The following is a 22,759-nucleotide window of genomic DNA, read 5'->3' on the forward strand; positions in this document are numbered from 1 at the left end:
CGTTATAAGAATTTCTCGGAAGTTTCGCGTTATCGCGCTTAAATTGGAGATACGCGTTTTCACACGCGCGATTTAAATTCAGGAACTTTAGACCCTTATTTTGGGACGATTGAGAGTGAATAATATTTATATGAATATAAGTGCATTAGAGGTTTAGTGCACCAGTGAAACAAATTCGAGAGGAATCGAACACGAAACGCGCGGGAAAAAGAGTTAACCTTTGAATCAATGAGAGCCACACATTTTAGTTTCACATGGGTGCATCACACCAGATCAAAACCCTCCACTTTATCACCTCAAACAGCCGTGCAACTCTTCTTTTCCTTCTTCATTCCAGCCGTGCAACTCCAAGGAAAAACAAGACCAAGTTCTTCATTTTTCCTTCATCAAATCTTCATCAAACCTCTTCCAATTCACTCCAAATTCGAACTACACTTAACTAAACATTTAGAGATCCCATTGAGCTAAGAAAAGGAGCTGCTATCCATGGTTTTCTTGAGCATCTAAGGGGCCGAAATTTCTGCCTTCATCCTCTAATCAAGTAGGTGTTAATCCAACACTTAAATCTTGCTTTATGAAGATCATCTTACATGTATAAGGTAGTATTTGCATTTGGGTAGCTTGTTTATGGTGTAAAATGAAATGGGTGGGCTCTATGAACTCCCACCTTTGTCTTGAGGACTGATCTCATGCTTGATGATGGATTTAATGGTGATTTAGTGCTTAAATTAGTGGATTAATGTTGTATTGTTGGTAGAAAATCATAGGAGGTGCTTGGAGCAAAAGTGACCGTTTTACCCCTGCCTTGTCCGACCATTTTTGTGCACAATTTTGAGGTTCTAATGACTTGATTATATTGTTTACATGTTATTGGGAGTGTGTACAAAATTTCATTGAAAAATAACATGATTTGGTTGGTTAAATGAGTTGATTTCCAAAGTTAGCAAAACTGGAAAATGAATCCCGTATTGCCCAGGCAGTCATCTTGTATCGGCTATAACTCTTTACTCCGATGTCGAAATTGAGTGCCGTCGGTGGCATTTGAAACTAGACATTCCCATCTTTCCATTGGTACCAAATGTACATTCTAGTTCCACTTGAGTGAGCAACACCATTCGATTGAAAATCACTGTCCTGTTTCGTTTCTCTCCAGGAGACAGGACAGGACTTGTATCTTCATGCTCAAAAACGAGCTGTTTGTGAATGGAATTTGAAAATGGTTTCTTCTGAGAAAATTCAGCTTTATGAGAGAGCTTTCCAACGCCATCAACCACGCCCAATTCCAAGTTGAATTGAGTGAGTTGTGGCCAAAGTTTGAAACAGCTACAGTGATAGAATTTTCCACTTGGACAGATTTGTAACTAACAATGACTTGGGACTTGTTATTTCGAAATTCTTGATGTAAATCACCTATCAAATGTATTTTGAATTCTTGCTAGACCTGATTATCATAAACGAGACATGTTTTAGGTATCTTCCCTTGGTCAAAAGTTTAGAAAAAGGAAATTTTCATACACGAGGCAGCTTTGCCTTAAAAATTTGGAAACTTGAGTGATTTCGTTAAGTGACTTTCCGTGCATATTTTTCTATGAAATTTGACAGAGGAATAGCCCTTATATGGTAGTATAATCATACCAAATTTGGTGCCATTTCGAGTCTGTTTAGATGTTCAAACAAAGTCCCAAAGTTCATGTTTAAATCTGGAAATTCTTGATCGAGGAGGAATTTTTAGCCAACTTTGAGCTGCTATATCTTGGCGCTCAAAACTTCAATTCTTGTACCGTTTATTTTGTTTTAAACTTTGATTGTAGCTCTAATTGAGTTCTAAATTTCGGAGGTTAGTTCGTATTGTATGAATTTTGCCGGATTTTCAAAGATGGTCAAAAACCAACCCCGAAACTGTCTAAATGGTCCCAAGCAGCAACTTTGAGTCAATTTTTGAATACCTTCTGTTTGGAATCATGGAAAAGTATCTTCTAGGAACTTTTAGCGCTTTTGAAGAAGTTTCCAACGGTATCAAGCTTTCCAATTTTGGACCTACATAGTGCAAGATACGATTTTTCTAAAATTGACACCCAAAGCTGAAATTTGTCAATTTCTTAGAAAATGAGATTTTGGAAACTTGCCTTCTTTTCTCGATACCGATTGAACATTTTGAACTCGATTTCATGGAAAATATTAGTCTCTCTCTGTAGACTTTAAAACTTTACTCTTGAGCCTCGATTATTAATAATTAAGGCCCAATTAATGAATTCCCTTAGATTGTATAACCTTCTTTGATAAGTAGGGGTTCTAAGTGATAGTGTATAATAGTTGATGGTTATTTGCCCAGGCGCTCAAGGGGACCTTCAAGAGGAACTCGAAGTGGACGTCTAGACATTTGTTTGAGTATTACTCTCTTGTTGCTATAGGTGAGTGTTCCATATAGGAATACGTAATTGGAATAAGTCTATGACATGCATAACCCATGATTATTAAGTGTTAAGTGCTATATGTTAAGTATTTACCACACTCATGCATATCTGAATAAGGTATACTTGAATTACTCGACATGAAATACCTGAAATATGTATATTTGAACTATTCGATATGAAATGCTTAAAGAGCATATTTATGTGATTACTTGAAATATTAGATATGAAATGCTTGGAGAGCATATCTACATGATGTGTTTAAATGATTAATTATGCTATGACAGCATAAGTCGGTTGGAGTGAATCTCCTCGACTCTTATGTGGAAAAAGTGAAAACGGCCAATGGTGGCCTATTAAAATGACATATGTCTACCAATTAACCGTAATTACCACCGTTAACCGTTTACCGTTAACCATGTTTACTTACCGTTTTCTAATCTATTCGGCTACTTGCTTACTTGATTATCTGCTTACGTAATCACCAACTTACTTGATCACTTGATTATCATGAATCACATGTTATATGAAGTTGTCCATCATTGTTAGGCGAGTGTGTACTTTACCTCACTCGACCTACTCAAATGATGAATTTTACCTTTTGCCGAATTACTTGATTACTTGTGCATGTTGTAAGCTCTAAGCTGAATTGGGCCCTGCTCATCGTTACTAACCTACTCGAGCCAGGACTGGGCTCGGTCGGGTAGGTTGGAACCTTGGGACACCGTTTCGGTATACTCGAGTATTACCACTGGAGGGATAAGGTGATGGCCAGTCAAACCGAGGGGATCCGGAAGTCATAAGGTGCAGATGACCGACAGAGTTCCACTGGAACACCGTATCCTACAGTATATGTTTACCTGGTATCATGATGATTGTTTCGTGCTAAAATGCCAACATGAAATCCTGAGCTATGCTTGTAATAAGCTCCAATCACTCGTGAACTATACATGCTAATGTCTCATACCATGATAAATGTCTCAAATTACCCGTACAATGATTTCACCTCATGATAACATGCCATTGTGTAACCTTGAACCATGCATATGATATGCCCAACTTACTTGATTTATTTGAACTGTTAGAGTGTCTTGGAATCTCACTGGGCTGTGTAGCTCATACCACGTTGTGGATTTCTTTTACAGGGTTCGAGACCAAGGGTGCTCGTGAGTAGTACTAGATTGTTTTCTTTTGAAAACTTTAAATTATATTATAACGGATGGCTATTGTACCCTTTTCCGTTGGGTTGTATTTAAGTTTGAAAGCTACATAATTGTAAGTGTGAGATATTTGAAGTACTTTAATTATGTATTGAAGTTACTTAAAGTATTTCGAGCTTTTGAATGATGGATTGTAGTGAGTCCTGGCGAGAGCTGGGCAGGCGTTCCGCAGATACCCTTTGGTTCGCCTTAGGGAGAAGTGGGGGCGTCACAGAAACCATGCCCGAACCAAACCCTAAACCCCAAATTGATCCCAAAGTTCAGGTAGCCGCTGTTATCCAGCGGATGACTGATCTCCTAGCACATGTTGTGAAACATCAGGGCCACAACCCTAACCCACCTGTCGGGAATCCCGGAAACCCTGGAAATCCTGTAGAGAGCGAGGATCGAGCTCTCGAAAGGTTTCAAAAATTTTCTCCATCAAAATTTCTTGGAGGGCCCGATCCAGACGTGGCCGAACAGTGGTTGGAGAAGATGATAGACATTTTTGCTGTGCTACACTATTCAGAAGAGAGGCAAGTTACTTTTTGCTGTCTTTCAACTAGAAGGGGCCGCCCGTTCTTGGTGGAATATTATACGAACCAAGTGGGAGAGAGAGCAGATGCCAAGAACATGGGTGAACTTCGTGAGAGAGTTCAATGCTAAGTGCTAAGTACTTCCCGCCTTTCATCCAGGAGAAGAAAGAAGACGAGTTTATTCGACTTCGCCAAGGCACTCAATCAGTGGCCGAATACGAGAGCCAGTTTACCCGCTTGTCGAAATTTGCTCCTGAACTTATTCTAACGGAACAAAGGAGGGTGAGACGTTTCATTCAGGGGCTTAACGTAGAAATCCAAAAGGACTTGGCTGTAGCCCAGATCACTACTTTTAGTGATGCAGTGGAGAAGGCTTTGAGAGCTGAGAACGCAAGGCTCCAAGTGAGGAACTTCCAGGTTCGAAAACGTGGGCTCTCGGGAGGTAGTTCTACTCAAGGGGAGAAGAGTACCCCTCCCAAATTTGGAAGGGGAGCCGGAGGGGGACGACTTTTGGTACAGCAAGTGGTATTCCGCCAAGAGGTGGCCAAACTGGACGAGATCAACAGAGGAGTGTTTCCCAGGGGAGCTCAGCTACTGTTTCTCGTGGGCCGTGTGGTTTCTATGGGAAGCCAAACCATACGGAGAACAATTGTTGGAGGAAAGAGAGGAAATGCTTACGCTGTAGGAGCGCGGAACACCAAATCGCCAATTGTCCGGTCCAACCTCGGGAGATGAGAGGGACTACGCAATCATCGAAGGCTACCTCGGAACAGTCGAAAGTGGAAGGAGTGAAACCTAAGGTGCCTGCTCGGGTGTATTCTATCGAGCAACGCCCTGTCCCTGATTCAGTGGAGGTGGTGGAAGGTACGATTCCTGTCTTCCACCGTCTAGCTAGGATTTTGATAGACCCCAGTGCCACCCATTCCTTTGTTAATGCTGATTTCATGTGTGGAATTGATATCACCCCTGTTAGTTTGCCATATGATTTAGAAGTAAGTACTCCTACGGGGGACCAGTGTTTGGTTACTAGCAAAATGTATGTAAATTGTGAAATCTGGGTAGGAGAGAGAAAGTTATTGGGGAATTTGATAAGTTTGGCCATTAAGGGGTACAACGTGATATTGGGCATGGACTGGCTAGTTAGGTATAATGCCCAACTGGACTGTAAGAGGAAAGTAGTGAAATTTCATATTCCAGGGGAGGCGACTTTAAGGTTAGATGTGAGGGGTAGTCTAGCCTCATCTGCAATGATCTCGGGTAATCGGGTTAGGAAATTGCTGAGTAAAGAGGCGCAAGGGTTCCTGGCCTTTCTTATAAACACTCCTAGCGATAAGTTAAAAGTAGAAGATGTTCCAGTAGTGGGTGAATATTCGGATGTGTTTCCCGATGAATTAGTAAACCTATCGCCGGAAAGAGAGATAGAATTTGAGATTAACCTGTTACCGGGGACTTCACCTATCTCTAAAACCCCATACCGAATGGCACCTGCTGAACTCAAGGAGTTGAAGTTGCAGTTGCAAGACCTTCTGGAGCGAGGGTTTATTCGTGAGAGTGGGTCTCCTTAGGGGGCACCCGTTCTCTTTGTTAAGAAAAAGGACGGAACCTTGAGGTTATGTATTGATTACCAAGGGTTGAACAACGTGACTATTAAGAATAAGTACCCACTACCCCACATTGATGAGCTGTTTGACCAGTTGCAAGGTGCAGTGTTCTTTTCAAAACTAGACCTTCGACAGGGGTACTACCAATTATTGATCCGAAAGGAAGATGTGCCCAAAACTGCCTTCAATTCTTGGTATGGGCATTTCGAATTTGCTGTTATGCCCTTTGGACTGACCAACGCCCCTACCGCTTTCGTGGACCTAATGCATCGGGTCTTCAAACCCTACCTGGACCGATTTGTCGTTGAGTTTATCGATGATATTTTGGTCTACTTGAAAACCCGTGAGGAGAATGTGCAACACCTAAAGTTGGTTTTGCAAACCCTGAGGGATCACCAGTTGTACGCCAAATTTAGTAAGTGTGAGTTTTGGCTGGAGAAAGTTTCTTTTTTGGAACATGTGATTTCAAAAGAGGGAATTGTTGTAGACCCGGCGAAGGTGGAGGCAGTAACTGAGTGGAAAAGACCTGACAATCCCACTGAGATCCGGAGTTTTCTATGGTTGGCAGGTTATTACCGTCGATTTATGAGATCCGGAGTTTTCTAGGGTTGGCAGGTTATTACCGTCGATTTATCAAAGATTTCTTGAAACTTGCCAGTCCTTTAACTAATTTGACAAAGAAGGGTGGTTGGTTTCTGTGGAGTGATAAATGTGAGTATAGTTTCCAAGAGTTGAAGCGAAGGTTGACCATGGCCCCTATTCTGGCCTTGCCTAACAGTAAGGACAGTTTCATTGTTTATACTGATGCCTCGAGGGAAGGTTTGGGGTGTGTATTGATGCAAAACCAGAATGTGATAGCCTATGTGTGACAGCCCCACCTCACCCTAAGGCGAACCAAAGGGTTCGGCGGACTGCCTGCCCAACTCTCGCCGGGACTCAGTCGTTCAGTTTAGAGCGATCTAATACGTTCCGGAACATACAAACGCGCGTAAACAAGTCAAAATCACAAAATAAAAAAAATGAAAACGGAGTCGGTTATGAATAGTAACCGACCTGTCAAAATCCAACCAAACGTCAAGCAAATATTTACATCTCGAAATTAAGCATATACAACCCAAAGGGGCATACCAAAGTGACTCAAAAGTGGATACATGTACGGTTTGCCAAATCCAAAAGAAACGGACCCAAAAGTACATTTAGGGTTTCAATCAAGGAGCTACACAAAAGATATGTTCAACTAGCTCAATTCGGCAACCAATTGTCAAATCTAGTCCAAAAGTATTTATTTTCCTGTAAGGAAAACAAAAAGGACAGAAAGGGGTGAGCTTGCGCTCAATGAGGTACCTGACATATAGCAATAAAATCATGGCATTTCACATTTAACAAATCAAGTACATATGCCAGATATAAAGTAAAGGAACCAATGATTCACATAGGAAGGATACAGGTGGCTCTCAGGAGCCAAATTCCCATTTGCATCACCGAAGCTTGATCGAAATAATAGTTGACACTCCATCAACGCTAAAGGAGTAACCAATACCGTAGACTCCACTTTCTTCGATTCCTTCCACCTTACATACCCCCACCGGGCCCGAAATCGAATCAGATCAGAATTGGTAATACTCGAGTATACCGGAATCAAGGGTCTCATTACCCAAAGATCCCAAAACAGACTACCGTGGTTCGTTATCTAATCGACCAGGCCCTTGCCGGCCCGACTCGAATAACTGGCCACAGGTGTTGAGCTCAGAGGGAACAGAAAGGTCATTGGATACAAGCTTCCAAACGACGTCAGAACAGATACAGATACAGATACCAGATACAGTTAGCAGATTCAGATACACACTCAAAATTGGCATATGAACAGACAAGAGAACGAGTGTGATAAAGTACACCCTCGCCTCCATTTTTATCAAAACAGTATTTGGCTCCAACAGTCATAAATCAAGTATTTCAGATATCCAGATATTTCACATAATGGGTAGCAGGTAGTGGAACACTCACCGGTTCAAGTCAGTTTTCACTTCAGATTGGCTTTAATCGCCAAGAAACCCTAAAAGAACCAAAGTAAAACAATTGAAGGTTCCACTTTCAAAAATCGAGTATACAGAATGCACATGTGAGGCTCGACTACCAGTCGTATGCCTCGCCAAATAATTACTAATGCAAGGGTGCAAAACATGATTTTTGGAAACGAAAAGGTAACATGAAGACATAGGCTCAAACAACCCAAAAGCCCTTCATTTCTACCAAAAGGCAATTCAAACTTAAAGGAACCAAACGGCCTAGAAAATTGGACAGCATTTCCCCTAAATTTGCTTACTTTTCCAGCCGTCATGGCTTCATTATTTCCTTAAATCAGTCCCAACATCTCGTACAAAATAATCACATTTCCAAAAGCCGTTCACTAGGCTTAAAGTCATTCAAGTCATTTAGCTAGGAAAATGTCCGGAAAGGAAAGTCAAGCCCTAAAATATTCCAATAAGCACAATAAGATTCGATTACAAGTCATTAACCAATGCCAAATATTCCCAAAATAGGGTTCCATAAGCACACACAAGCAATAGACGAAACCAGAAAAATCCGGAAATGGAACTAGCTTTAACCCTGAAAAAAATAGTTTTTGACGTCATTTTACGGTAATGGCACCAAAGGTACTACGATTATCGGATGAAGGTCCAAGATCCACCGTTTCGAAGCTAAGAGATAGGGTTACAATATTTCAGAAGGTCACTCAACCCAATTTCGAGTGTAACCAGGTCAAAAATGCAAGATACTACACCAGAACCGCAAAAAATAGATTCACAGAACGCATCTAGTGTAAACATCATAAAACAGCCTACATAAGTCCAAATCAAGAAATTCCAAAGCCATCCGAAAGCTAAGGAACAGGGATACATTTCATCAGAATACCTCAACAACCAATTCGGAAGAATTCCTAACCAAAATAACCAATTACAGAAGCAATTCCCAAATTCGGGTAAAACTAGGATAGCAAGGGTAATTTCGACTTTTCTCAAGCTACGCTTCTTCGATTGACCTGAAAGTTTTCAGGAACTTCTAAAATATCATTCCCTACAACTTTCATGTTTTAACCCAAGGCCAATTCTGCCTCTATCTATGAGCTATAAAATCGGGCAGAATGTAATTCATTAGAACCCTAACTTTTCAATTTTCTTCCAAAACAGAAATTGCTTGCAATTATCCACTTTTTCCACCTCCTATATCCCTTACATACCATTTTCAATCATCATACACAGCCACACAATCATATTCATATTAAAACAGAAAAATCCCCAATAATTACAAAACTTCATCAATTCAACCAAAAATCACAATAAAAATCATAAAGTTGCATCTTATTCCACCACTAATCATAAATTAAGCATCATTAGAGGGAGGAGAGGGGTTCTTCACAACTCACCTTAGAAACAAGAGAGAAAGAGCAACTAGTCCTCTTAGCTTTCCAAATAACTCCACACAACACCTCACTATCACTCCCTTAATGTTTTCTATGGAGCAAAACAAGATTCAATGGTGCATTTTTGGTAGATTGGAGCAAGATTGAAGCCAAAAACTTGAAGAGTTTTCGTTCTTTTGTTGCTTGAAGAGCTCGGCCAAGATGAAGGAGAAAATGGTGAATTTTTGGTATTTTTTTGATTTATTTGGTCAATGGTAAGAAAATGAATAGTAGTCTTACAAGTCCCTCCAATCAAACGGTGACACTTGTCACTTATTTAATGCAAGTCTATCACTTTGTTTCCTCTCACACCAATCCAAATAGCACCCTCTAATTATCTCTTAACACCCGATAAATTAATTCTAGTATCCGAAACTTAACCTAGTTGGCCGAATTTTTCTGAATTTTTCGCACTAGTGGGTCCCACGTCCGGTATAGGCTCTTAATTTCTCAAAACCTATTCGATACTAGGAAAATCATCTAAAAACTATATCTGCTCCTTAAAAGGATCTAGAATTTTTCCTAATCACGAAAATGCAGAAAACAAGCCATTAAAGATAAGAAACCCTAGAAAGATAATAAAACCTAGAAAATGGAAAAGTTACGGGTTCTCACACTATGCTTCTAGAAAACTGAAAACCCACGAGCAAAATTATCCCACCCATGACTTAAAGCTGGCCGCAGTTGTCTTTGCTCTGAAAAGGTGAAGACACTACCTATACGAGGTGATCTTTGAGGTCTATTCTGATCATAAGAGTCTTAAGTACCTCTTTTCTCAAAAGGAATTGAATATGAGGCAATGCCGGTGGATGGAATTCTTGGAGGACTACGACTGTACTATCAATTATTATCCGGGTAAGGCTAATGTAGTAGCTGATGCCCTAAGTCGGAAGGCTCAAATATCTGGATTAATGGTCAAAGAGTAGAAAATGTTGGGAGCCGTTGGTGAGTGGAATCCTAGGTTGGAACGTGAGAAGATAACCTTTGAAAATATCCGTGTGACATCCACACTATTGGGTCGGATCAAAGAGGCTCAAACTGAGGACCTAATGGTTCAGAAATGGGTGGAAAAGGTGAAGAAAAGGGAAATTCCTGATTTTAATCTGAGCCCTGAGAGGATTTTGGGGTTTAGGAACCGAATAGTGGTGCCTAATAATGAAAAGTTGAAAGTAGAGATTCTGGAGGAAGCCCATCGCTCAAAATATACAATTCATCCGGGTAGTAACAAAATGTATCAGGACCTACGACAGTTGTACTGGTGGGACAAGATGAAGAGGGATATTGCTCAATACGTACAAACATGTCTAGTCTGCCAGCAGGTTAAGGCTGAACACCAAAAGCCTTCTGGATTACTGCAACCTCTTGAGATACCTGAATGGAAATGGGAGAATATTACGATGGATTTCGTCTCTGGATTACCTAGGACACAAAAGGGATATGATGCCGTTTGGGTGATCGTCGACCGGCTAACCAAATCGGCTCATTTCTTGCCTGTGAATATGAAGTATTCCATGGATAAGTTGTCTCGGGTATATATGGAGGAGATTGTGAGGTTACATGGAGTTCCCGTGAGTATAGTTTCAGACCGAGACCCTCGATTTGTATCGAGGTTTTGGCAAAAATTTCAGGAGACCTTGGGAACGAAACTGAACCTAAACACCACCTATCACCCTCAGACGGATGGACAGTCAGAACGAACAATTCAGACCCTTGAAAATATGTTACGAACTTGTATTTTGGACTTTGGAGGCAATTGGGGTCAATATATGACTTTAGTGGAGTTCGCCTACAATAACAGTTACCATTCGTCGATTCAAATGGCACTGTATGAGGCTCTTTATGGATGGAAGTGCCGATCACCGATATACTGGGATGAAATAGGAGAAAAGAAGGTCTTGGACCCTACAACCATTCCTTGGATGGAGGATGCCCAAGACAAGGTCAAGTTAATCCGTCAGAGACTCCAAACAGCTCAAAGTCGCCAAAAGAGCTATGCGGACAACCGAAGAAAAGATTTGGAATTTGAAGTTGGGGATCGTGTTTTCCTTAAGATTACACCATTGCGAAGTGTTACTGCTGGTAAAGGGAAGAAACTCCAACCCAGATTTGTAGGACCTTTCACGATTCTCCAATGGGTTGGGAAAGTAGCATACCAACTCGAGTTGCCGCCAAGCTTGTCCCGGATTCACGATGTTTTTCACGTGTCAATGCTGCTCCCGACTCGTTGTTTATGAAGATGAAGAACAAGTTAAGAGCTGAGGAATAAACAAATTCCCTGGAGAAAATTCTGTGGAAGAACCACAGAGTCGAGGAGGCGACTTGGGAAATGGAGGGTGAGATGAAAAGGAAATACCCTGAGCTGTTTAATGATTCAGGTGAGAAATTTCGAGGATGAAATTCTTTAAGGGGTAGAGAGTGTGAGATCCCGAAATTTTTCTCATTTTCTAGGTATTTATTTTGTCCTTTTGTGCAAAGAAGAGAGAAAGCTTCTTCAATTTTCCTTCCTTTTCTTGCTTAATCTTGTAAACCAACCATTAAAATTCCAAATTTCTCCGCATAAGTAAGTTGATAAGCTAGTTTGAGGGCTTTGGTGGAGCCATTTGTGAAGAAGAACCACTAACTACCTTGCTTCTTGGAGGTGACAAGGTGAGTTGTCAAAATATCTCCTCTTTGATGATAGTAATGATCAATTATGGGATTCTAGTGGTGAAGCATGTCATCTTGTGGATTATTTCATGAATTAAGGTTGAGTTGTCCTATTTTCTTATTTATTGAGGATTTTTCTGTTTTATATAGTATCTTATAGTTAGCCATGGAATGATAGCCTTATATTAAGTAATATAGGACCTCTATATGTCAATGGTGGTTTGTTGCGGAAATTTCAGCTTTTAGCCGAAAATTTCAGTTTTAGGGTTTTATATATTTGGGGCTTTTCTATGGTTTACTTATAAGTTTGTAATTGGTTGAAATTTAAGGGTATTATGACCCTAGTAAGGTGTATTGACTGGCCTACCGACTGTGTTTGCTCTCATGGTCGTTTTGTGTGAACATTGGTGATGAATGATAGGTTGGAAATGTGAAAATTAAAGGGGAAATGCTGTCCAATGCTAAGGAGATGTAGGAATCTTGAGTTGGGAGTGATTTTGGGTAGAATTGAAGAGGTTTTGAGGTTGTTCATACCTAACACCCACTGTCACTCCATTTTACGTTTAGTTATATTATACTAGTAGCTCATTATAGTAGTTTGACTTGTGTTCGAGTCTCAATTGTGGTTTTCTTACTTGTTATAGGTCGTACCGGTGATCCGGGGCCTACGTCTGAAGCGAACGTGTAAACTTGCTTATTTGATTCGGTGAGTGTACCATTATATGGTCCAGTGCTTAAATGACTGTTTATACTTGCTATGTGAACTTGAATGGCTTGAATGAGACGAGAGTGTACTTTATCGCTCTCGATCTCTTATCGGTACTACTGTTACTGTTTAACTGTGCAATCATATCTGTGTATGTTTTGATATTGTTTGGTCTATGCCCGCCAACTTAACAGTGATATTTGAGCTCATACACCCTTGGTCGTTATTCGAGTCGAGCCGGCAAGGGTTTGGGCGAATCGATAACGGACCTTGGGTTCACTGTTGGTCGAGTGGAGTGTTAACTCCTCGACATTGTGGTATACTCGAATATTACCCTCTTTGTTACTGTGAGGTGTTCGGGCCCGGTAAGGGGGTGACCGGTGGAAGGAATGTGGTGTAAAGTGGAAATCTACGGTTTGTTCTTCTCTTCAAAGGTTGACGGAGTGTCAACGGGTTTGAGATCAAGTACGGCAAGTGGAAAGTGGCTCTTGAGAGCCAATTGTATCCTTTTATATTGACTTGTTTCCTTATAAGCTTTGGATAACTATGTGAGAGTATGTGTTTACTTGTGTGTCTTGTTGGTACCTCACGAGCGTAAGCTCACCCTCGTTATTTTGTTTTCCTTACAGGGATTATTTTGGAACCGTGTTTTGAGAAAACGAGTTGAGCTAGTTAGGCATTTTGTTTTTTTGTATAGCTCCTCGATTGTTGGGGAAACCCTAACTGTAACCGATCAAACATTCTCTTTTGAATTGTACTTGTAACACTATACCTTTGAGAAGGTGTTATTTTATGTTATATGATGTATATACTACATGGTATGTTCCCACAATATTGGTGATTATAGGTTCCTTGTGTTTTGGTCGGAATTTCGAACAAATTTGGAGTTTGCGCGAAATAGGAAAAATCTAGGCGTGGGCACTGTTCATCAAATCCGGCCAAGTTCTGGCTGGATATCTGGCCGGATATGCAGGGGAGGAAGAAAAAAATTTTGGGTTTAGCCTCTGGCCTGAATCCCGCCAGGGCAATCCGGTCAGTTTTCGGCCGGATTGATTGGGGGTTTTGATCCCTCTTGTTTTGGCCACTGCCCCCTATTCGGCCTAGAATCCGGCCAGGAATCCGGCCGGATTGCGGCGGGATAGTGACGTGGCAATCACTGTTCATCCGTGGCAAATTTTCGTTTCTTTGTTTTCTTTGACCGATTAAGCGTTCAAACACTGTAGTGTCATTCGTGATAACATTTCTTGTGTGTGAATGACTTGATAAGCTTCGATGGTTGGTTTCTTGAAAATTCTCATGCAAGTTAGATAAGTTTTGTATCTTTCGTCTCCGTAGTCCTGCCAAGAGTTGGGCAGGCGGTCCGTCGAACCCTTTGGTTCGCCTTAGGGGGAGGTGGGGCCGTCACAGGCCCAGGGTTCCAACCTACCCGACCGAGCCCAGTCCTGGCTCGAGCAGGTTAGTAACCAAGGGCAGGACCCAGTTCAGCTTAGAACTTACAACATGCACAAGTAAGCAGGTAATCAAGTAAATCGGTAAACGGTATGTAATCAAATAAATCGGTAAACGGTATGTAGTTCACGGTTAACGGTTGAAATTTATCATTTTTGTAGGTCGAGTGAGATAAAGTACACACTAGCCTTAAAATGGTGGAAAGGTTCATAGGAGCAATTATCGGTAGCACTTAACAGTTAAACACATAATGACCATGTAGTAAACATGTCATAAAACTATTCAAGTCACGTACTCATATATGGAACACTCACCAATTCAAAACAAGTGAGTAAGTGCTCAAACAAGTGTTTAGGCGTCTGCTTCGAGTTCCTCTTGAAGGTCCCCTTGAGCGCCTGAGCAAATAATAATTAACTTCACTCACAATCATGCATTTACCAAGAACGGATGCACACTCATTTAGACTAAATCAAAGTCTTAAAAGAGAGCTTTAATTCTCTCAACTCGAGGTTCAAGAGTGAAGTTTTAAAGCCCGAAGAGAGACTAGCATCTTCTATGAAATCGAGTTCAAAATGTTCAATCAATATCGAGAAAAGAAGTCAAGTTCCCGAAATTACATTTTCTAAGTAATCGGCAAATTTCAGCTTTGCACGACAATCTTTGGAAAATCGAATCTGGAGTTTGGCATGTTGAAAAATGGAAAACTTTACACTATTGGAATCGTTGGTCGAAGTACAAAAAGTTCCTAGAAGACACTTTTTTAAGATTCTAAACGGAAGACACTCAAATTTCGGCTTAAATGGGTTGACTTGGACTCCCAAGACAGTTTCAGCCTTAGTTTTCAGTAAATTTTGGAAATTCGGTAAAATTCACAGAAAGTGAACTAGCCTCTGAAATTCGTAACACTATTAGAGTTCTAATCAAGGTTTGAGACACAAAAACAGAACTATAATTGAAGTTTTGAGCACCAAGATATAGCAGTTCAAAATTGGTTAAAAACAAGGATGGCTCGGTACATTTTTCTAGATTTGAAAGGTAACTTTGGGATCTTATTTGTATATCAAAACAGTTTTAGAATGACACCAAAATTGGTACACTTCAACTTCTATCTGAGGACTACTCCTCTATCAAATTTCATTTAAAAACTTACGTGGGAAGGCAGTTAACAAAATGAATGAAGTTCATAAAATGTTTCAAAGCAAATCTGTCTTCTTGCTTTCTTTTTCTTTTTCAAACATTTTGCCCAATGAAATCAACTCAAATCTAGCTCATTTGTGAAACAAAGGTCTAAGAAACATCTAAGAAACATTTGTTAGGTGATTGACATCAGAATTTTCAAAACAACATGTCTGAAATCAAACTAGACCAGTCGGCTAGCAAAACAGAAGGGTTTTCCAAATTTACGGCTTTGGTGCAGTTTGAAACTTAGACCATTTCTCACTCACTGCAACATCAAATTGAGAATGGTCAGTGGCATTTGAAACTACATTCAACAGCTACATTTCATCAGAAGCAATCGTTTTAAAATTCAGTTCATTACTAGCCCAAATTCAAGCAACATGCCTCAGTTCATCACTGACCCTCGAGCAAAGCAATAAAACAGAACAGGTAATTTTGGTGAACTAGTATGGCTCACTCACTTCAAATCAGGGGATTCATTTTATACCGTTAGAAAAATATGGATGTCTAGTTTCAAATGCCGCTAACGGCACTTGATTTTGACATTTGAACAAAGAGTTATGATCGTTCAAAGTTTACTGCCAGAGAGCCCCTGTCATAGACTTTCCAGTTTTGCTCCTACCAAAACTCGGTTTTTCCTCAACCAAATCAAGTGATTTTTGGTGAAAACTTTCCACACATTTAGACCCGTAGACAATTGATGAGTAGATCGTAATAAAAGATTTTAAAGTGAAACGAGGACATTTAGACCCGTAGACAAAATAATTAGGGTTTCATAGACCAAACGTAAGTATACTAGTTCAAATAGAAACTTAGTCCTCGAGCGAAAATTTGGGCAGCATGCCCTTTGTATTTTCCTATTTTCCAGCCATTTATGGCTTCATCCTTACTCAATCAAACCCAAGGTTATCCATAACACAATGTCATTTCAATAGCCATTCCGTAGGCTCAAAACAAGACAAGAACAAAAATTAAGCTGATATCGAGTGCGGAAATGAAGTTTACAAAAGACAGTTTTGACATCATTTTTACGGTTTTGGCACCATAGGTACTACGATTATCGGATGGAGGTGAAATACACACCTTTTCGAAGCTAAGAGATAGAGCTACAATGTTGAAGAAGGCCACTCAGTCCAGTTTCTAGTGCAACTAGGCCAAAAATGCAGGAGACTAAACCAGAACAACAAAAACAGGTTAACAAACCTCATTCTGGTTAATAAACTGTAAGTCAGGCTACCTAAGTCCAAATCAAGTGATTCCAAAGCCATTCGGAAGCTAAGACATCAGGATACATTTCTTCAGAAGACCTCAACAACCAATTCAGAAGTATTCCCAACCAAAATAACCCATTACAGAAGCAATTCTCAAATTCGGGTAGAAACAGGGCAGCAGGGGTAATTTGGTCTTTTCTCAGGATACGTTACTCCGATTGAGATGAAATTTTGTAGGTACCTATAAAATACCATTCTCTACAACTTTCATGTTTTATGACAAGCCTAATTCGGCCTCTAACATGGTGCAATAAAACCGGACAGAAAGAGGGGAAATTTTTCCTGAAATCTGAAATTTTTGTTTTCAATGCAACCTTTCTTGATTTCTTGCTCTAATCATCACTAAAACCACTTATATAAGCTTAGATACCACATATCTCATCCATATAGCAAGCATAGGCAGCAAGTACCTGAAACCCTAACTCACATAAATCACCTTTAAATCGTCATATCAACTTGTTTCACTACTAATCCAACCACAATCATGCATGATGCAACAACTTAAACCACAATAAAAGAACCAAAGCCATGGTTTAGCCTTATACCTCAACAAATGAAGCTTGCAAGAGTAATACTCCACCTCCTCTTGGAATTCTTGTTTCCCCTAGCTTCTCAAGCCCACAACTAACACTTTAACCGGTTTAGAAGTTTAATTTCTCACTTGGATGGCTAAAATCAAGAAGAAGGAAGTTGTTTCTTGCTCTCTCTTTCTCTCCTCTCTTGTTCGGCCAAGCAGCAGAAATAATGAAGGAAAAGGAGCAAAAATTGGGGATAAGAAGGAAGACCATCTCTTGGTCAAGAAACCCTTAGGTGGCGACACTTGGCGCCACCACCTCCTCTCATTTTTCTCTTTCTTTTCCTTGCTATTTCCAACCCTAAGTTTCGGTCAAGCTAGCTGGCAAATGAGAAGATATTTTGCTCAAGTATCAATGAGCTCATGTGGTAAGAAAGTGGTGGTCCAGTGGTGCGTTCAATCGGTAGTGCGCGGTACACGTCGGTTCGCACCGTTTTTCTTAAAAACACATGTACTAGGGTTTTTTCTTCCTATTCACTAACCTTATATCATTGCCCCTAATCACATATTATTTCTCACTTAAAAGTCACTTTTAATCACCAAATTTGATCCTTGTTCCATACCGAAAATTCATCCGGCGAAAATCGCGAAAACCCTAATTTTGCCCCAATCTTAAAACCAAAAGTGAAACCCTACTTTCTAGGTTCATTTGCACTTATTGGGGAATGATTGGGTAGTAGGGCTATAATAAATGAATAATTTCTAAATAAAAAGGCATTTTTGAGAAAAATATAAAAAATTTGCAAGTCCTCACACTCTCTCCCCCTTAAAAGAATTTCGACCTCGAAATTCATACCTTTCGTAGCCTCGGAGGACCCCAGAACTTGGTGCTGATCTACGGCATAAACTTGTGTTGATACTTTTGTTCGATTTCCTCTTTCATGAATTTGTTTCAGTTTGGTTCCTTCCACTTGTTGAGTACTACCCTCTCGTGGCTGTTTCTTCGGGCAATTGCTAAGTTGATGATTGCTACTCCCACAAATCAAACATTTTCCCCCTTTCCGCCAGCAATCATTCTCAGTGTGATTTGCCTTTCCACAGTATCCACAGGCCAATCGAGGAGCTACTGTTGGATCTTCTCGAGAAATGTCCTTTGATCCGATCTGACTTCCTTTCATGGACCTTTCATCTAATGCTCTTAAGGTCCAAGGTGGGCGGGGTGAATGGTTCACTTTTTGCACTTTGGAGAGCGTTATCTTTTCTCCGGATTCCTCAGGTATACTGCTGGATGTATCTCTTTTCCGCGTTTGAAAGGCTTTTACTTGGGCTTTCACATCCTCAATTCTTTGGGCCTTCTCAAGAGCCTCTGTAAACGTATTAACTTGAACTGCCGCTAATGCCTCTTGGATTTCCAAATTTAGTCCTTGTATAAATCGTCTTATTCTCCGTCGCTCCATAACCACCAATTCGGAAGTGAATTTAGACAGTCTAGTAAATTTGGTCTCATATTCGGCCACACTTAGGGTTCCCTGACGCAACCCAATAAATTCGTCCTCTCTCCTTTCTTGGGCTAAAGGTGGGAGAAACTTTTCGTTAAATTCCCTTACAAAGTTCGCCCATGTCCATACCGTCTGTTCTCTTTCCCACTTGGCCTTAATTACATTCCACCACGAGCGGGCTGGTCCTTCGAATTGAAATACAGCAAAATTTACTTGTCTTTGCTCCGTGTAATTCAAAGCCGCGAAGATATTAATCATTGCCTCCAACCACTGCTCAGCTATATCCGGATCAGGCTCTCCTTGAAATTTCAGAGGTAGAAACTTTTGGAACCTCTCAAGAGCCTTATCCTCTCCGATCTCAGGATTCCGGGGTTGATTCACTGGCATTTGACCCTGTTGATCTACCAGTCGTGCCAGGATATTTGTCATTTGTTGCATCGCCGTCGCCATTTGATCTCCAGCCTCAACCCTCGGTCCCCGTTCTTGCTTGGCCACTGTTTCTCTTTCTTCTCTCGGTTCTTGAGCTTGCCTAGCTCCACGGCCACGACTAGCTCCACGTCCACGACTACGTCTCCCGTCCATATATATGTTTTCCCTCTCTCTTTTCTTTTCTTTTTCCCCAAAAGGTAATTTAGTAAATAAACATAGTAAATTGACTACAGTAACAAATTCTAGCATTCCAAATACACAAATAAATATATACGCACATAACACGCCATATCAGGAAGACGGATAAGCAAATACACAAATACATATCAAGTCGGACAGATAACCATGTACACACAGGTATATAGGTATACTAACGTCATGTAGTAACAATATACAGGTAAATCAAAATGAAAAGGTGAAGTCGTCCCAGTATCAGCCCGTCCGGTCTCTCACGTCACTTATGATCCAAACTAGATGTCCCTGACCTCTTGTGCTCATTCTAGTCAGACAAAGCCTGTTCATGTTCCCAAAATGCAAGTCTCAAGTCCTTAGCAGCGCCGCAACTCTAGAGTACTCAGGCACGAGAATCCGAAATAAGATAATTCACATCTCGAGCAACAGTCCCAAGAGTAAACTATCTACAATCGAAATTCCTACCTGACATACCTATCTATGGTCCTCAGATACCATGAGAAAGATTTAAGGCCTATAACATTCGTGATACGAAATATGGGCCGCTTATGGGCCATGTTTTGGGCTGCAAGAGATTGAATCTTTTAGTAATAGTTAGTAGTTTATTTTCTAGATTTCTATTTTATTTGCTAGGAATAAATTCGGTCCAAGACCTCATGTTGAGTTGGATCCGATTTATAGAGTCTAGGCTCACTATAACTTAAGTTGGTTAATTAGCTTTTATTGGGTTATGTTGGGCCAGCTTAAAGCCTTCATTGGATCGATTATAAGCTGACCATTAGATAGTGGATTTGAGTAAGTGGAATCGGGCCAAAGGCCTAGCCTAGCCGAGTTAGGGTTTTCAAGTCACTTTAGGTTTTCAAGTTGTATGGCTATATATAGCCAAGGCAAGAGACCTTCATAGGCAGTTTTGAAGATCAATAAAATTGTGAGTTTTCACTTTTCTCTTTCCAAGAGAGCCTCTTTGAATATTTGAGAATCTTTCTCAAGTTATTCAAGTGAACTTATCAATCAAGTAACTCCTTGGTTGTGGCGTTCCTCTACCAATAGTTTGGTTCGCTAATTCATTAGGTAACGGGTTGAGATAATATCAATAGTGTTCGTTATCTCGGGGATTAGATTTGGGTCAAATTTCCGCTGCTAAACCGTTGGTGATTCGTTGTCTAGATCGCGTCAAGTGAGTATCACATCAGGTGGTAATCAGAGCTAGTCGACAACCACCAGGTTATATCCTTCTTTTCTTTTGTGTTTCGAGTCACATACTCTTGTTTCAAATCAGTTTGTGTGTCAATTCAAAAAAAAAAAGTACTGTAGCATCGTACTGTTCTCGCTACTGTAGCGATACTGTTCATCGCTACTGTAGCGGCACTGTTCATCCCAAAAAAATTTATAACTTGTGTTTCTTTCTTATTTTGGTGTCTTGTTATATTGTTCTTGAAGTTTTGTGTTGGTTTAGAGTAAAAAAAAAAAATCCAGCCGCTAGGGTTTTGTGCCGTCGTTGTGTTCTTGTATCTTGTTTCTTGCATGCAATCTGTCTTGTCATCTCTTGCTACTGTTTTGACCAGATCTTAGTCTTTTCATTGTGTTGTTGAGTCGTTCTGGTTGTGTAAAGCAACCACCAAAAGAAAAAAAAAAGAAAAGAAAAGAAACACATGCAAGAGGCGAAAACAAAATTCTGGTCGCTAGTTGTTTCTTAATACCAAAGTGTTTTGAACAAGAGGGTTGGGAATATTGTTTTGTTTTGCATAAAAAGGCTGATTACAATAGTTCTTGAATTCTTGATAACCTTACCTTGCTTCTTGGAACCCTTGATACATATCTTGATAAGGGGGATTGATACTTGAAATCTTGAAACTAAACAAACCTCCATTCTTGATCTTGAGTTGCGGCTGACCTTTGTACAAACACCACACAAAAATCTTGTGTTTTGAAGGTGGGATTCGAAATTCAAAAGAAAGAAAAGCATTCTGGTTGCACAAAAAAAAAAGAGAAAGAAAGAAAGAGGAACCAGAGTTGGATCACAAGAAATAAGAAACCTTCTTGAAATAGGCAACCTTCTTGACAAAGGAAACCCAAACCGCCTTGGAATTGCTAGGGCAAACCCTAGCCACCACCAAAGCTGTCCACTTCAGACTTCCCTTGCTTGAATTGGGGAAACCAGCCGCCAACACCAAAACACCCATAACCCAAAATCACCCAAGAAACATTGATCCCAACTTCCAAAGAAAATTCGGCCGCATGCAAAAAGTGGGTAAAGTCCTTCTAGGATTCTAAATTTCCGCCATCTTGTTCTTGTGTCAATCGAACCTTGCGTTCTGTCCACACCACAAATTGGTATCTTGAGTCATTTTTGCAGATTGCTAAAAGTGTCCAAAAGGAGTCCGTCCTGATCTAGTCTTAGAGTCCTTGTCGAAGTCAAACTTCCCCAACATTTGAGTCACCCTTTTGCGGACTAAATCAGAAAAAAATTCCAGAAAAAATTCTTGCTTGTATAATTGCTGTTTTGAGTCATCATTTAGTCTTCAAATTTCCAGATTCTCATACACCACTTTTGGGGACAAACTTGGTTGACGTTTGGTTGAACTACTTGAGGGAAATTTCTGATTTCTTCAAGGGGGCAATCAAGGGATTTGAAAGTGAATGGTGAGATCATTAGAGTGTTTTTAAACACTTGAGCAAAACACGAGAGTGAGCGAAACACGTAAGGGAGCGAGTGAGGACTGTTCTACTAATTTTTGTTGAGTTTTGCAGGTAATAAAAGTATGAGACAAACGAATGCTCAACTGGAGCTTCACCATCTTGTGCCTAAAGGAGTAAATACTGTGGCATTGCGTGAGATAACTGAGCAATTGGAAATCATCAAAACTCAAAAAAATGATTGGTTTTATACACGTTGCCATATCAAGGATAAAGTTTGCAGCTTAGCCATTGATAAGGGTTGTGAAGTTAATCTCGCAAGTACTGTCTTGGTTGAGAAATTGAATCTTCCAACCATTGATCATCTTCGACCTTACAAGTTGCAAAGTGATAGTGGTGATATTTGTATTACTAAGCACACACTTGTTCCTTTTCATATTGGTTAATACGTGGATGAGGTGTTGTGTGATGTGGTTCCCATTCAAGTGACGCATGTGCTGTTGGGACAATGGTGGATGTTTAATCGAGAAGTCAAATATGATGGATATACTAATAAGTATTCCTTCACATTTAATGGCCGTCGTACCAAGCTTGTGTCGCTTAACTCTAAGCAACTTTGTATTGATCTAGCATACATGAAGAGTGAGCATGAGCGTTATAGTATGAAGAAAGAGCTGGAGGAGAGAATTGTGACTGAAGAGGTAAAATTCGAGGGAGTTGAAAATGAGAAAGAGGTTGAGAATAATGAGGGGAAAAAGTCAGCTACTGAGCATGAAAAAAAGATTAAAAATTCTAAGAGTAAGCTGATTGTGAGAAAGGATGTGAGATCATATGTTTTTTCTAACGATCTTGACTCTACTTTGTTTAGTGTTTCTACTTTTATGCAGGTTAAGCAAGGAAAAATTGAGTTGATCTTGGCATGTTCTATGCCTAAATCCATTGGTGAATATCAAACTTTTCATGGAGTTTGCACCTTAAGTGTTGTCTCTCTTTGTCATCCACTGATGTTCAACGTCAACCATGAGCCTGA

The 22,759-nt window shown here is 40.2% G+C and overlaps 1 protein-coding gene and 1 long non-coding RNA gene across 2 annotated transcripts; both read left to right on the top strand.

The window, feature by feature from the left end:
- Positions 1 to 324: 324 nt before the first annotated feature.
- On the top strand, positions 325 to 3,597 carry LOC113759165. Its single transcript, XR_003467006.1, has 3 exons — positions 325 to 541; positions 2,333 to 2,411; positions 3,557 to 3,597. It is a non-coding gene; the product is annotated as an uncharacterized LOC113759165 (long non-coding RNA).
- Positions 3,598 to 4,877: 1,280 nt separating this feature from the next.
- LOC113759163 lies at positions 4,878 to 5,711 on the top strand. Its single transcript, XM_027301730.1, has 2 exons — positions 4,878 to 5,010; positions 5,209 to 5,711. The coding sequence occupies exons 1-2, from the start codon at positions 4,878 to 4,880 to the stop codon at positions 5,709 to 5,711; spliced, it is 636 nt and encodes a 211-aa protein (XP_027157531.1).
- The last annotated feature ends 17,048 nt before the right edge of the window (positions 5,712 to 22,759 follow it).

This window comes from Coffea eugenioides, unplaced genomic scaffold (genome assembly GCF_003713205.1).
Source record: "Coffea eugenioides isolate CCC68of unplaced genomic scaffold, Ceug_1.0 ScVebR1_95;HRSCAF=445, whole genome shotgun sequence".
NCBI classification, from domain to species: domain Eukaryota; kingdom Viridiplantae; phylum Streptophyta; class Magnoliopsida; order Gentianales; family Rubiaceae; genus Coffea; species Coffea eugenioides.